At 48.1% G+C, this 14,975-nt stretch overlaps 3 protein-coding genes across 3 annotated transcripts in view; all 3 read right to left on the bottom strand.

Moving 5' to 3' along the window:
* Nucleotides 1–1,281, bottom strand: part of sugct (succinyl-CoA:glutarate-CoA transferase) — a 59,223-nt gene extending 57,942 nt beyond the window's left edge. Inside the window, exons 1-4 of the mRNA XM_015403029.1 lie at nucleotides 1,007–1,281; nucleotides 314–368; nucleotides 168–241; nucleotides 4–89 (exon numbers count right to left, since the gene is read on the bottom strand). Coding sequence (XP_015258515.1) covers nucleotides 4–89; nucleotides 168–241; nucleotides 314–368; nucleotides 1,007–1,139 — 348 coding nt within the window. The 5' untranslated portion in view covers nucleotides 1,140–1,281. The remainder of the gene's footprint in view (nucleotides 1–3; nucleotides 90–167; nucleotides 242–313; nucleotides 369–1,006) is intronic.
* Nucleotides 1,282–3,659: 2,378 nt separating this feature from the next.
* Nucleotides 3,660–14,704, bottom strand: acvr2b (activin A receptor type IIB). Its single transcript, XM_015403031.1, has 11 exons — nucleotides 14,452–14,704; nucleotides 8,401–8,608; nucleotides 7,644–7,750; nucleotides 7,247–7,395; nucleotides 6,936–7,079; nucleotides 6,704–6,847; nucleotides 5,794–5,942; nucleotides 5,610–5,724; nucleotides 5,388–5,526; nucleotides 4,501–4,631; nucleotides 3,660–4,183 (listed from the first exon to the last, which is right to left on the bottom strand). Exons 1-11 carry the CDS (start codon nucleotides 14,684–14,686, stop codon nucleotides 3,983–3,985), a joined length of 1,722 nt encoding a protein of 573 aa, XP_015258517.1. The 5' UTR covers nucleotides 14,687–14,704; the 3' UTR covers nucleotides 3,660–3,982.
* Nucleotides 14,702–14,975, bottom strand: part of xylb (xylulokinase homolog (H. influenzae)) — a 15,920-nt gene continuing 15,646 nt past the window's right edge. Inside the window, exon 18 of the mRNA XM_015403028.1 lies at nucleotides 14,702–14,737. Coding sequence (XP_015258514.1) covers nucleotides 14,702–14,737 — 36 coding nt within the window. The remainder of the gene's footprint in view (nucleotides 14,738–14,975) is intronic.

Here is a 14,975-nt window from a genome sequence, read left to right as displayed (position 1 = left end):
CACCTTCTTGTTCCGGTTGATGCTCAGGAAGTAGACGCTCTCTGAGGCAACAAACGGCGGCCCCCAGGCTCTGGTGTCGTCGCCTCCACCTGTTCAACACACCCAACATCAGAAGCCATCAGATTTCCCACAATCCTTCAGCTGCGGCCCAACAGAACAATACTCACCTGGTCTCTCCACCTTGATCACCTCGGCTCCAAGGTCTCCAAGGATCATGGTGGCAAACGGACCGGCCAGAACTCTGCAAACATTCAGACAGAGCTTAGCATCAAACCAGGGCTGAGAGGAGACAGGCGCAGCCTGCTGAGCTCACCGGGTCAGATCCAGCACTCTGACGCCCTCTAGTGGCCGAGGAGGGGTTCCTGCAGCTGCATAGAGACAGCAAAGGTCAGAGGTCAAAGCAGAGCTAAAGCAGCTTTCAGAAGAGTCTGGGTCATTAAGCAGTTTATGGATGTTCTAGTTCACCACAAATATTAGAACGATACAAACTTTAGTTTCAATTTATAACAATAATCTACTGCTGAAGGTTCCTCAGTCCTTCATTAGGAGGCTCATCACACACACAGCATGATATCAGAAACAATTGAAGTTTTTTTGTTTAAAACCTGTTTTGATTTAACTAAACTAATATTTTCAAATTTAAATAGTTTATTTTTCGTAAATATCATATATATTTTACCTTTAAATGACCGCAATCATGTACAATTTTTTTTTTCTTTCAGTAATTAAAGCTTTGCAACGGTTTCCAAAGAGAGCTTGCCTCTCACAATATGGCGGACGCGCTGACGTATTGCCTATATGAGTTATTAGCGAACCTTGAAGAGATCAGTTCATATTTAATCATCTGTGGTTTAATGTGACACATGGAGAGCCCAGTTATTTAGGAGACTCTTAAACATATTGTAGATCTAAATATGTCAGCATAACTGGAGGTTCTGATCTAGATCTCGATGATCTAACCAGAGCTGCTAGTATTAGCCTGTTAGCCGCAGCTACGGGGCAGTACCTGTGTTTATAGCCGCCCTGCGGCCCCTGCTGGCCGGACAGCCCCCAGCCTGCTTCCCCTGGAGGAGCCCTCTACAGGCCGAACGGTACCGACACCCGGGGAGGCTTTTTAAAAGGCTGACATTAGCAGACATCTCCTAAACCTGTTAGCATCTGCAGATGCTACGTCACGTCCTGTCACCCCACTTTCAAAGTAAAAGCAGAAAAAGAGGTTTTAAAAAGAAGCTTGATTTGTTTTTGCTTTTTAATTTGATTAAACTGCTTTATTAGTTCATCCTTCCCCATGAGCAGAACCTAAACATGATGGATCACAGCCTGGCAGCGAATTCCTTCCAGAAACACTTTAAAATTACATTCAGAAAGCTCTTCTTCTTCTTCTTTTATGGCGGTTGCCAAGCAATATATTAATACCGCCATCTACTGGAGAGGAGTGTGGATCCGGATGCTTCATATAAATTCTCCCACATAACAAATAACTAAATAGAAAAACTTATATCCCTTCTATCGAATTCGTTTTCTTAAGGTAATTGATTGATTAAATAACAAAAACATTTTTCCAAAAAATCTTGTATTTCTGGGGACCCAAAGTGAAATGCAGAGGATGATCTATGCGATCTATGATCTATTTCTATAGACCAGTTTTTCCTTTGCTTTCACATCAACCCAGTTTTTAATATGAATGAAATCACAATACAACTGTTTTTATTCAAATGTTGTTTTTTTTTTGTCTTTTTGTTGTTTCTCTTGTCAGAAAGTGAAATATGCATTTAAAAAAAAAACGTTTTATTTTAAAGCAGGATTTAAAACATAGACACTGCTAATGCAAGTTTCCAGATGTATAATAATCTGTTACATATACAAATATAGTACATTTAAAAAGGAAAAAAATAATAAAAACATTTTCTAAACCTGTTTAATGGTTAAGTTGGATGCTGGAGAAGATTCTCAGTCATTCCAAAAAAGGCCATTAAAATCAATTAACTGGACTTTGTTTCCAAGTTCCATCCAGGAAGCTTTTCAATTAAAATGTCAGAAATGGCGGTGAGTTCCAGGTTTCCTGGATATGAAGCTAAACGTCTTCAAACTTGGAAGCAGAATCCAGTGGATTGTTTTAAATTTTCTTTTTTTTGGAATACTTCAATTGGATCTCTGACCATTTGAAGGGTTCTTAATTTGTGTTGTGCTGCCATCTGGTGGACAGAGGTGGTGCTTTAAATTTTTGTCCATTATTTTTGACCAGAAAAACCTCCAGTTTACCTCTATTCTGTACATTCCTCTCTGCTAAATGGAAAAATGTTAGGCTTTAAATTTCTAATCCAGGTTTAGCTCCAAGTTCCGCACAGAGAATTTAATCTCTGGCAGGACAAGTCGTTTATGAAAGGAGGTTTGGACCTGAAATTAAACTTAAAATTCAGCTTTGATTTTTATTTAGAAACTGTAGAAAAGTTTGGGCCTGTTGGTGAGACATTAAGGTAAAGGAAGAACCGCCGGTTTATCTGGAATAAACATCAAATTTAGGGAAATAAATCAGGAACTTTCTAATGAAATAAAACAGCCGAGTCTATTTAAAACAATCCGACAGCTTTTATTATTTTCAGATAATAAAAAAAGATCCTTGTTTAACCAGCTGCCGTTTGTGGAAGCAGACGACTATAAACTACATTCACTGGTCTGGAGAAGGATCCCGGCGCCGAGACCAAAACAGCTTTACCTCAGGATGGGAAACAGCTGCTGAGGGGCTTTTATTTTGGTAAAGGCTGCTGTTTCCTGTCGGGCCTTTTCCCTCCATCTTCCTTCCTCAGGATCAAAAATAAAACAATAAAAAAACATTTTATTGAGATAGAAACCAGGATGGTAGAACATCCAGTCCAGAGGTTGCTCAGGTATCAGCAGGAATGAAACCTTCAAGACAGGAGAAGGAATCAGTAGAAGGAGTAGAAAGACGGCGAGGAGGCGCGGCGGCTGCCGGCGTGGAGGCGCAGCAGCTGCCGGCGTGGAGGCGCGGCGGCCGCCGGCGAGGAGGAGCAGCAGGATTCTGCTGTATTGAGGTGATCTTGTTGTTTCCGTCCGGTTCTCCTCCCTCTGGTTCTGCAGGAGTCCAACGCAGCCAGAGGACATCATCATCATCTTCATCATCATCATGGCAGACATTCAGTGTTAGCTGTACGGCATCACAGAAGGGACACAAACAGAGCCGCCGCTCAGGCTGGTGCTGGAGCGACCAGCGTCTCCATGGAGACGCATCCTCAGCTTCGGTCCCCGTTAGAAGCAGCAGAACAGGGAGGCCACCGCTGACCTTTGACCTCTGTGGAGACCAGAGCAGCCGTCAGAACCCGGCTGAGGGACCCGGGTGGAAACCCTTCGTCTGGCTGGTTTCCAGGCCAGCATAGAATCATGATGTCGGAGGTCAAAGGTCGCAGCGCCCCCCCACTGACCTCTGGGTAAAAATGAAGGCAGAGGAATGAACCAATCAGCAGGCTCGGCGCTGATCATGTGACCCACACACACTCGATGCATCGGTATCAGAACCTTCTCTAAGCCCCGCCCACTAAAGCCGTAGCCGACTAAAGTCCCGCCCCCTCCCAAGGTTACCTGAGGAGTTTTGTTCTCTGATTGGCTGAGCTCAGTCAGCTGTTTAGTTTTTTTTATTTTTCCTGACAAATTTTTCCTGAAACGGAGCAGCCGTCTGGTTTCCCTTCTGACATCACTTCCTGTTTCTGTCTTTGAAGGTTAGACCCGTTGGATCCGAAGGTTTGTCTGAGGTCATGTCAACCGATAAAACACTAATGACTCTAAAAAAATAAAAAAGGTCCTCGCCTCCAGCTGGAGCGGTCTCCATGGCAACATGGCGGCTCTGCAGCATTTCGGTGGGAAACATTCGCGGGTCGGCAGACGCCGTGTGGAATCCAGCAGAAAACCTGAGGTACTCGGAGGTCCAGGAGGGGGATCAGAACCAGAACCGGTCTGGGTCTCCTCCTCAGAGGCTGGACTCTTTAGGCGGCGGCTCCAGGTTGGTCACCATGGTGACAGCTGCGTTGGCGTCGGAGGTAGGCGCGGTGGTGGCGGCGGCGTGGCGGCGGATCTGGGAGATCCTCTCCTCCACGCAGCCGGCTGACAGGCGAGCTTCGGCGTCGTGGTCCCAGCATTCCTCCACGGTCTCACAGATCTGAGCCAGACCCTGCAGACAGGAGGTCCAAACATCAGAACCATCAGAACTCAGTGGGTGGGGGAGGTTCTGATCCAGCAGGTCTGGATACCGGGTTCATTTCTGGGAGGCAGCAGGTGACCCGGTCCGACCCACTAATCAGAACCAGAACCACCTGTCCCTGAACTTATTGGGCCCATTTTCTCACATTTATTTTTCTAGAAACCAACCAAACGGACCCGTCCCATAAAACCATCTGGGACCAGAACCGCTGGTCTAAAACCAGCTGGTTCTGCTGCTTTCTCTGAAGGTTCTAAACAGGAAGATCGGACCGGACCGGAACCACTCACGCTGTGTTTGAGCCACAGTTCTTTGATGGTGGGTCTCATCTTCTTGTGGACCACCACCTCCTGCAGGTCCTCCAGGGTCGGATGCTGACCCACCTCCTCCTCAAACGGCAGCAAGTACTGATCCAATGGACCTGAAAGCAGAACAGGACGGGTCCATCAGAACCCACAAACTACCGACCCAAAGAACCGGTCCTCTGGTCACTGAGCCGCCCTGAACCGGGCCGGACTCTAGCGTCACCCTTCAGAACCAGAACCATGAGAAACCAACAAACAGACAGAACCAGAGTTTGGACCCAATCTGGTTTCAGTATTTAAAATAAACAGAATTATTTTAAAATGAGCTTTTATGATATTAGTCTAATAATCTGGGTTTAATCTGGATTAACTGGGTTAAATAAAGTGGAGTAAAATAATAAATAAAATAATAACCATCACATTAAATTTAAAGGTAAAATTCTGATGAAAATGTTCTGAAACTAATTAAAATAATAGTTTAACCTGAACTCAAATGATGAATGAAATCGGATCAGAACCAACTGGACTGAAATGTACGGAAGAGGATTAGGGCCACTGGAAAAAAAAAAAAGTTATCTGATTTTTAAAATTTTATTTCAGTTTAACATGGGATTAAAGTCAGAATTCGGACTTTAATCCCATGTTAAACTGAAATAAAATTAAAAAATCAGTTAACTTTTTTTTTTTTTCAGTGGCCCTAATCCTCTTCCGTAGAAATGGAACCAAAACTGTATAAAAATAATAAACCGTATCAATCATAATCAAACATGGAGGATTTCAGTGGATCAAGAAGAACTGGAATCAAATAAATCCGATCTAAACTCTGGCGCCCCCTGATGGCGAACACGGTGAACTGCAGCCCTCCTGCTCACCGTCGGCTGCCCTGCAGCGGCTCACCACCTCCCACAGCACCAGCCCCACGGCGTACATGTCGATCCGCAGGAAGGCGTCTCTCTGGAAGTTGATGGCGCCCTCTAGGACCTCTGGGGCCATGTAGCGCCTGGTGCCCACCTGCTCAGGGAGGACAGGTGTGTCACCGTCAGGATCGGCGCTGAACGCCAAACCCCCGCCCGCCGCTCCGGCCGCCTGCTCACCTGTCCGTGCGTTTCTCCAGGCGGTTCCCCCGCCTCAAAGCAAACAGCCAGGCCGAAGTCAGCGATGACGGCGGTGAGGTCGGAGCGCAGGATGATGTTCTTGCTCTTAAAGTCCCTGAGAAGCAGAGAAACAGGTCAGATTGGACGTCTCCAGGTGGAGACGGGATCATGGCGGATCCAGAACCTGTGAGCGATGGCCGGTTTATGTCGGTCTCCCTTCAGGTGGGGGATGTCCTCATGGAGGTACGCCAGGCCGCGGGCCATGGACTCAGCGATGTGGCACAGCTCGGACCAGCTGACCACGTTCCCCTTCAGGAAGTCGGACAGAGAGCCCTGCAGACACAAAGGTTCTGTTCTCAGTGGACGGAAGACGTAACCTGAGTCCGCCAGATGGATTTGCTCCGCATATCCATCTGGAAACCTTCCGTTGAAGTAATTTTGGGAAGGGGCGAAAATACTGGTTAGCTGATTGGCCTATGTTGGTGATAGACGGGCCAAATAAACCAATCAGATCAACGAAGCAAATGACGTACTAACAGAGCGACGACGAAGAGGAGCCAATTGATAGATCAAACTCTTGGTGAAACCAGTTGGGAGAAGAGCAAAAACATCTTTTCCTCTGAGAAAAGCCTCCAGAGCAGTGTTTTGCTCTTCTTTCAGTGAAGAAATACTCTGTAATTCCCATAAAACTTGCTCGATAGCCACGCTAACGCTAGTTTCATCGGCTGAAGCCGCCATGTTCTTTAGACTGAACTGTCGCGCTTCTCGTTGCGTCACACCTCAACCCGCCTCAAAGCCAACGCTGATTGGACGTTCGTTTGGTGAACGGCTCCAAATTTTCTTTAACGGAGAGTCTCCAGACTGATTAGAGTGAAACCTTGAAAGCTCGCGAGATCAGGATGGTCTCACCAGGCTACAGATAGACCAGCTGGGTCTCCAAAACCGAACTCATTGGATCTCTGAGAGTCACTGGAAGCAAATAGAAGCTGCTAAAAGGTCGGAACCCCCCAGGCTTCAGAACCACCACCCCACCCTGGACATCTCCATGTGTCCCTTCCTGTTGGCTCCCAGACCTCCTGGATCTCCTTCCTCACCCTCTCGTGGAACTCGCTGATGAGCCACAGCTCGCTCTCCGGGTGACTCCCTCGTCTCTCTGCTCCGATGAATCTCAGGATGTTCTCGTGCCTCATTCCCGGCGTCAGGAACACGTCTCTCTCGTTCTGCCACGACTCCTTGTTCTGCCCAGAGGAAAAAAAATGAACGACGGAGGAGTTAGAAGACCTGAAGATGCACCAGAGGCGGCGACAGGAACGTAGCGTTCTGCACCTGGATTGGGAAGATCTTCACGGCCACGTATTCGTTCAGGATCTGGCCCTTCCACACGCAGCCGAAGCGCCCCATAGCCTTCACCTCAAGCAACTGCAGGGGCTTCAGACTCAGCAGGGGGGAGCCAGGGGGGGCCCCGGGATCCTGGAGGACACGAGGCGAAGGCATCAGACTCAGAAGGATCTCTACGGGTCACTATTCAGTCTCCTACTGACGGATCAAACTGGACCGTCTATTAGAACCCACTGCAGTACCCTCAGACACCAGCAGGTGGAGCTCTTATAGAACAGAAGGATGAGAGGGAGCTGCACCTCGCTGATGTCCACATGTCCATACGGGGGTTTGCGGTGGCGGTACATCCAGACGGCGATGAGCAGAACCACCGACAGCATGGCGGCAGGCGACAGACAGTAAATCAGCACGTTTAACACGTCCACGCTGCTGGGCGGAGCCTTGATCACTTCAAAAGAAAAAGGGGTTATTTTCTACACCTCAAAGCTTTTCTAAAACCATCCTGGACTCAAACATCTGATCTACTTCCTGTCAGTCAGTCTGGGTTTCATTATGACTGAAGTTTCTATTAAAGGACGTCGATGTCATCAGCAGTAATACTGAAGGTTTGTTTCCACCAGAACCGCCTCCAGTTCTGCGTGTCCCAGATAAAGAACTGAACAGAAACCGGAGTCATCAGTCAGGAAGCGGACCCACCTGGGCTGCGGGGGTCTGGCAGGTGGATGAACTTCTCATTGCAGAAGTTTCCTTCACAGCAACAGAAGAAGACCTCAGGATTGTCCTCCGTCGCCACGCAGTCCGACCTGGATCACAACAATCAGGGTCATCATCAGACGGCCATCATGAAACGTCAATAAACAAGAGGCTTGGTTCCAGTTTGGGTCACAGAGGTTCTGAACCGGATGGTAAATGTCATCTGAAAGCAGAGAACTGGGTCGGAACCAGCAGGACGGACTAATGTTCTAACTGGTTCCAAAGGTTCTGCCGGTCATGTTGACTTTCAGGTCCAACACCTTGGTTCTGGTCCAACCAAACTTCCTCCGTTTAGATCTGGTTTAGACCCGTTTTGATTGGTGCTCGGTCCAGAACTCAGTTTGGATCCAGATCAACAGAACCTGACATAAATAATGCAGTACTGAGGCTCAGATCCAGAACCTCTGTGGTCCTGGTTAAGGTCCGCCGTCCGACCAGAACCTCTGGATGTAACCAATGTCTTTGGTCTCTAGAACCAACATCAGAGGAGCAGCTCTAGATGACCCGGTTCTATAGAGTAAAGCCAACATTAAAGCTGTTCTGTTAGCCAGAACCACGAGTTCTACTGAGAAATAAGCCATTTTATTTAATCCCAAAGATCAGAACCGGGTCGTGGGCCCTGCTAGAACCGCCGGTCTCTATGACAACCCTATGTTGTAGGTGTGTGTGTGTGTGTGTGTGAGTGTGTGTGTGTGTGTACCGGTCGTAGCAGTTGAAGTCGTCCAGCCAGCATCCTTTCTTCACCAGCTGGATGGCGCCCGAGGCGTTCCTCCAGGAGGCGTAGCAGTGGGAGCGTTTGTCGGCTTCGCCCTCACACACCTCCACTCCGCTCTGATTGGTCTTCTCCATCTCATAGTTCACGTTGTAGTACTGACACCGCTGGGTGTCGGCCCCCCCACGGCCCGAACCTGCAACACAAAGTCAGGGTCAGCACGGCCTGCGGGGGGCGCTGTGCAGCAGCTGATTGGGTTTATAAGACGATTATCGGCCTGTATCCCAGTAGCGGCCTGGTCTCTAACAATGGCCGGTCTCTTCTACAGGCCGGGGTTATAATCAGAACCAACGATGTTCCTGGGCCGTCCTCAACAACTTGTTATAGTAATATACAAGTACCACAGGGGGGCAGTGTTTGCTAACCAATCCAAGCCGTTAGCATGGAAGTCCCATCCTTAGCGCAGACAGAGCCGCAGACAGAGCCGCAGACAGAGCCGCAGACAGGAGGCCGGTTTGTTTGGTTTTTATGACCGAAATTGCGGAAAACGACTTGTGAAGTTTGACCAGCTAGAAGATTGAGGTGCGAGAGCATAATGTTCTCTATATCGCTATGGTAACTGTCTTTTTTCAATAAATGAAACTAGTATTTTATCGGTTCAAAGAGACACAGAATCTGGTTTTTATTCATTCCACTGGTCGTCTTGCAGTAAATAGAGGCCTGCCTCTAATTCTGGCCTCCTTCCAATAATGGCCTGAACCAAGATGCACCTGAATGAAATAAAGGCCCCGGCCTATATTAGAGGATTTACGGTAGACCGGTTGGTTTGATTCAAGCTAAGGCTGAAACAATTAAATGCTTAATATTCTGCACTTACATAAAAACTTCTCAATTCAGAGGAGATGAACTAAGAACTTTAGATGATATTCAATCATTTACACACATTTATAATCAGAATAATCAATAATCATCACCTAATTTAGTAACTGATTAATCGTTAACGAGGGTATAAGGCTGTGAAACATGTCTTTAGCTGACAGAGCGATTAAATATATATAAACATTTCGCATTTAAGATTTAAAAAATGTTTCCTTCTGTCAATCTGCTCTATAATCCAGAACTCCTGAACTAGAAAAGTTTTAGTTCTTTATTCAGAAAAAATCTACTTTAAGGAATCTGATTATTATTATATATTATTAATCGATTAATCAAAAAAATAATCAACAGATTAATCAATTTGAAAATGATAATTTTATCTCATTTTCATTCTGGCCTGTTTGCGTTAAAAAAAGATAAAAGCATCAAAATAATTAGTTTTATCCTGATAATTAATTCCTCTGTGTTTGGACTCGGTGCTGCCCCAACCTGTTGCTCACAACATAACAAAATAAATAATTTTTCCTGATGATGCAAAGTTTAATGTGACGCTCAGTTATAAAACTAAGAAAATAAATCACGCAGCGACAGAAACATTATTCTCTTAATTTTACTTTTAATATCCAGTTTATATTTTGTATATTTCTGCTTATTATGACAGACAGCTTGTTTAATTGATGACATCACTAGGCCGCCACTTCAGCAGTTAGATCTTCGTTTGATAGAAATGTTTGGACGCCGCGTGCAAAGACTTCCAGCGTCTCCTAACCTCACGCACGCTGCGCGCCATTGGATCAGCTTGCTTCGTTTTAGGAGCAGTAATATTTTATGAATTAATTTCAGTTGAATGATTGATAAACAGGAGGAAGATGGTTTCACTGATGCAGATTTTATTTCATGTTCATGTTGGTCTTGGTTGGATTCTAAGATAGAAATCTGTAATAAAACCTTCTTTCCTCCATCAAACAGTTTAAAGTCGGAGGAAGTTTTCATCCAGAAATGTAGAAAAATCTTCCTTAAATTGTTTTTTCCTGCATTACTTTTACTTTTATATTTGAAGTAGTTTTAAAAATTGTATTTTTACTCTTTAACTGGAGTAAAAAGCTGAAATTGATCCTCTAACTTCTATAAAAGTGTTTTTAAACAGCAGGATTTCTACTGGAATAATAAATCTGAATAGTTTTGACAGTTCTGCTCCGGCAGAACCGGATCGAACCGGATCCAGCTGCCTGTTTCTGGACCAGCAGTGACAGATTCAGCCTCAAAGTTCTGGTTCTGAAGCTGAAAGTCGATCGAATAGAAACGAGGAGGGATGATGCAGTACCACAGGCAGCCACAGGGAGGCAGCAGACCGGCTCCCACTGCTTGGCCTTTAATTCCTCAGAAGCAGGAGTCCATCTGGACCCAGCGGTTCCATTTCCTCCGTGCGGCGGGTGGCGGTGACCCTGAGCCCGTGGGAACCCGAGCGTTAATGAGCGCTGCGGAGATGGACGACCTGCGGGAGAACAGCTGACCTTCGCCGCCTCCGTCATCCATCAGCTCCACCAGAACCCAGAACAAAAACCTCCCACAATCATTCAGGGGTCAAAGCCGCAGCCCATCCAATCCCAGCGGGGCGGGTCCAGGACTCTGACGACCCGTCACCGTAAACCTGGACCCCATCCGTCTGCAGCCTGAGGGGCCCGTTTAGTCTGGGGAGGAACAGAAGCTCTGAAGGAATGAGCTCCTCCAGCTGGAGGAAGATATCAGAGCAGAAGGCACGGGGGGGGAGGGCTGATGATGTGGGCTCACTGAGCCGCAGGAAACGACCAGGATCTCCATGTGATCCAGACTGGATCAGAACCAGAACCAGTGACCCAAATACAGCAGATCTGCACCAGCAGGACTGAAGGCGGCGGCCTAGTCAAAGTCAGGGCCGCCGCCGCCGCCACCGCCGCCGCCGCTCAGACAGCTGCAGAGTGTGAGAACAGCTGCAGAAACATTAGCATGTCTGAGCTGCATGTGTGCCGCAGAGCGTGACCTCTGACCCCAGTGTGTCGTCAGGCTCCCAGCGTCTGTTTCTGATGCAAAACGCCGGTCGTCAGGAGGCTTTGTGAGGGGTCAGAGGTCGCTCACACCCGGCGACGGAGTCAGAGAGGCATCTGCTGCCGATTGTTTCAGTGAATACGTTAGAGAGGAGAGACCCTGGGAACGCCGCTCACAGCGCCCGGCATTAGCATGACGACACGCCGCCGCCGCGCCTCCTTAAACACGCCGCTTGGTCCTCCTGCACCCACTGACGCCTCCTCCTCACTGATTCACTAACTGCATTCATGCAGAACCCAGAAGTTTTTGTTTTGTTGCTTCTTCTCTCCTGAAAAGATGCCAAGATGAGAGACGGAGGTCCTCACAAGGTTAGTAAACACGTCCAGAAGCCGAACAATCGGCTCTGCTTCTGACTGAAGACAGAAAAACAGGAAAATAAACTGATTCTCACATCAGCAGAACCTCCTGAAACATAAATCTACACTAAAAAAAATTAAACAACTATTTACTACATCAGTTAGTTTGATTAGAACCAGATACTTTCAGGATGTTTGGTTCGGATCATCAGAATGGATCAATAAAGGAACTCTGATAGAACCAGACATTAAAGATCCAACCTGAACAGTTTCCTTCCCTCTGATTCTATTCATCGGAAGGAAAGGCTTTTATTTTGGCGGGTTGGTTTGGGCTTAAAGTGGAACCTAGTTAGGTTCTGGAAGTCCCCTGGTTCCCTTCGCCTCTGGTTCAACATCTTTCCACAGAAAGACCCAGTTTAGATCAATCAGAACCAACTCTTCTGTTGCTGCAGCTGTGAGAGCAAAGCCTTCTGGGTAATGTAGTGTTTTTTATTCGGCTCCATCCAGCTGGGCGGCCCATCAGAACCTCCATCAGAACCAGAGAAAGATCTGAGCTGTGCAGCAGATGGACCTTCTGAGGACCAGAGGACGCCTGAGGCGGGCCGAACCCGTTCAGAACCGCGGTTCTGATCCAAACGCTCCTGGTTCAGAGCGGGTCCGCAGACGGTTCTGGTTCTGATTCCAAAGAGAACCAGAAGGGTTCCCTGAGCAGGCCAGGACCCAACATGGCTGCCGTGGCGCTGCTGTTCGCCGCCATGTCTGCGGCGGTTTGATAAAGTTACGACCTCTCAGGTCCGGGTGACCTTTGACCCCTCCAAAGATAACTCTACCTTCGGTGGCCTCCTCAGTTTTCCACGCCGCCCTCCATCTTTTACCTCGTAGCACGGTACCGTTAGCAGGGTTAGCATTAGCGATTTGTCCTCCAGTTTTCTTCATTTCTCTTCCTTATTCGTCTTTTTATGAAGGATGCTTTCAAACATTCTCCATCTTTAGCTTCCAGCTAGGTTAGCGTTTCTGCAGCTAACGGCTAACTGAGCACTCGGTCAGTTTGGAACCTCAGAAATGAGCTCCAGAACAGGTGAGTCAGGGTTACAGGTGAAGGTTTGTTTCTAAGGCTCAGTTTTAGTTTCAATGACCTGATCAGACGCTGCTGACCAATCAGCAGCAGGTGGGGGCGGGGGAAGGGACGTCCTGAGGGACCCTGTCACTGACCCTCCCCCTCCTTTTATTGCCCCTCTGTCTCCCCCCTCCCCCACCTGCTGCTGGGATCCAGAACCAGCAGAGTTCATTTCCTGGCTTTGTGTTTCTGAGAGAGGAGAATAAAGTGGAATTCTATTCTATTCTATTCTATTCTATTCTATTCTATTCTATTCTATTCTATTCTATTCTATGATGTGGTCCCTGAGAGCTGAAGAACACAGAACCGGTTCTGAAGCGGAATAAGCTTTTCCATTAGAGGGTCCGTTAGCAGGGAGCAGAATCCATCAGAACCACCCGGGCTCAAGGCAGAACCGGAGAACCGGACCCAGAACTCGGCACCAAACGGAGGTTTGATCTATGAAGAACATCTGATGGACCTTCAGGTTCTGAGACCTGAACCTGAGGAGACCAGAAAGATGGAGGAACGACCCGGTTCTGCTGCAACTAGAGAACCAGAACCTCAGGAAGTTCTGATTCTGTCTCACCTGGAAGCAGAACCCGGTGGCCCCGTCCAGAACAGACTGGTGCCCGGATCAGGGCCGGTTCTGCTGAAGGCGGCCATGATGACCCAGGTTCACCTCAGCCCAGCGACCCGGTTCAGATGTGTCCAGCTGGACCGGGTCAGAACCCTCAGGATGGAGGTTTAACTGGATGAAGGAAGCAGCCGTGGTTCTGGTTCTGGTTCCCAGGACCATCATGAGCCACAGGGAGAAGAAGAACACCAAACAGAGCGGATCAGAACCGACCCAGAAAGACGCTGAAGGTTGGAGCCTGCAGACGGAACCAGAACCTAAGATCCGAACGGTTCTGGTTCTGATGGTTCAATCGGAGCATTTCATTAAAGACAAACTGAAACCATCAGAATAAATTCTCTCCTGGTTTTAGTTCGATCCGTTAAACCAGAACCTTCAGAAACTGGACCTTCCCTCTGAGGCGATGACTTCTAGGTGGCATATTTCTGGGTTTTATGGATCTTTGAGGACATTTCTGCCAGAAAACAGAAAATCTCCGGAATCAGAACCGGAAGCAGCTGTTAGAAGATTCTGACCCCCCCCCCTCATAGAACAGGTGCCTAAAAACAAACACGTCATCATCATACCTGAGAACAGATGGTGGGCGCGCATGCGCATCAGACTCCCTGTCCGGACGTGTGCACGCGGCCATGCCTCCTCTGTCATGCAACCATGAGACCACGTGACGTTTCATTCAAGCCCGGCTGCTCGTAGTAGGATGCTCGTGCACGGCTTTAAAACGTGCACGTGCAGAGAGAAAGAAGCGAGAGAAGAATGAAGCGCGCGCGCGCTCTGCTGATCGATTATCGATCCTGATCAACAGACAATGGAGCGTGCACGCGCATTCAGTTCAGGAATCGGACACTGGACGCACGTGCGCGCGCGCTGACCTGAGCGGACACAGAAACTCTGTGGTTCCCCTGAAACCTAAATCCACTCGGGACCGTGGGAACCTGAAGCTCCAGTCAGACCAACAGAACCTCCTCCATGCTCCTCCATGCTCCTCCATGCTCCTCCATGCTCTTCCATGCTCCTCCATGCTCCTGCAGCGGAGCGGCTCTCAGCCTCACCTGCACACTCTCCGCCCTGCAGCAGCAGCAGCAGCACCACCAGCCTCATCTTCTGCTCCTCAGGTGGAGGCAGCGCTCTCTGCTGCTCCTCCTGCTCCTCTCCGGTTGTCCTCCTGGTCCTCCTCCAACATTTAAGGAGCTGCCTGGACCCCCAGCCTCCAGAGCAGTAAAGCTGTCCCTGCTCCTCAGTCCGCTGCTCCTCTCTGCGCCTCCTGGCAGGGTCTGCTGGGGACATGCAGGAGGAGCGGAGTCAAGCTGCACCGTCCTCCTCAGGGACTCCAGCTTCCTGTTTCAAAATAAAAGCCAGAGAGTCAGAGCTGCGCTCTGCTGGGATCTACTGAGGGGTGAAGGTCAGAAACAGATGGAGGAGGGGGGAGGGGCTGCACCCCAGCTGAACAACAATAAACAGATTTATCTTCTGAAGGAGGTTTATCTGCATATTTCATCTTTTAGTTTCTATTAAAGCAGGATTCTCTGCCAAGTTTAGTTATTTTATAATGACCAGAAAGTAGCGAGGAGGAGGG

Source organism: Cyprinodon variegatus, unplaced genomic scaffold (genome assembly GCF_000732505.1).
Source record: "Cyprinodon variegatus isolate N-32 unplaced genomic scaffold, C_variegatus-1.0 Scaffold1427, whole genome shotgun sequence".
In the NCBI taxonomy this organism is placed as follows: domain Eukaryota; kingdom Metazoa; phylum Chordata; class Actinopteri; order Cyprinodontiformes; family Cyprinodontidae; genus Cyprinodon; species Cyprinodon variegatus.
This window is presented reverse-complemented; position numbering and strand designations above follow the sequence as displayed.

Excerpts from the sequence above, each read along its gene's own strand:
- acvr2b (XM_015403031.1), bottom strand. The coding sequence starts at position 14,686 with ATGTCCCCAGCAGACCCTGCCAGGAGGCGCAGAGAGGAGCAGCGGACT. Across the intron at positions 7,080-7,246 it reads GACATGTGGACATCAGCGAG|GATCCCGGGGCCCCCCCTGG; the intron begins GTGCAGCTCCCT and ends CGTGTCCTCCAG. Across the intron at positions 6,848-6,935 it reads TGAAGATCTTCCCAATCCAG|AACAAGGAGTCGTGGCAGAA; the intron begins GTGCAGAACGCT and ends TCCTCTGGGCAG.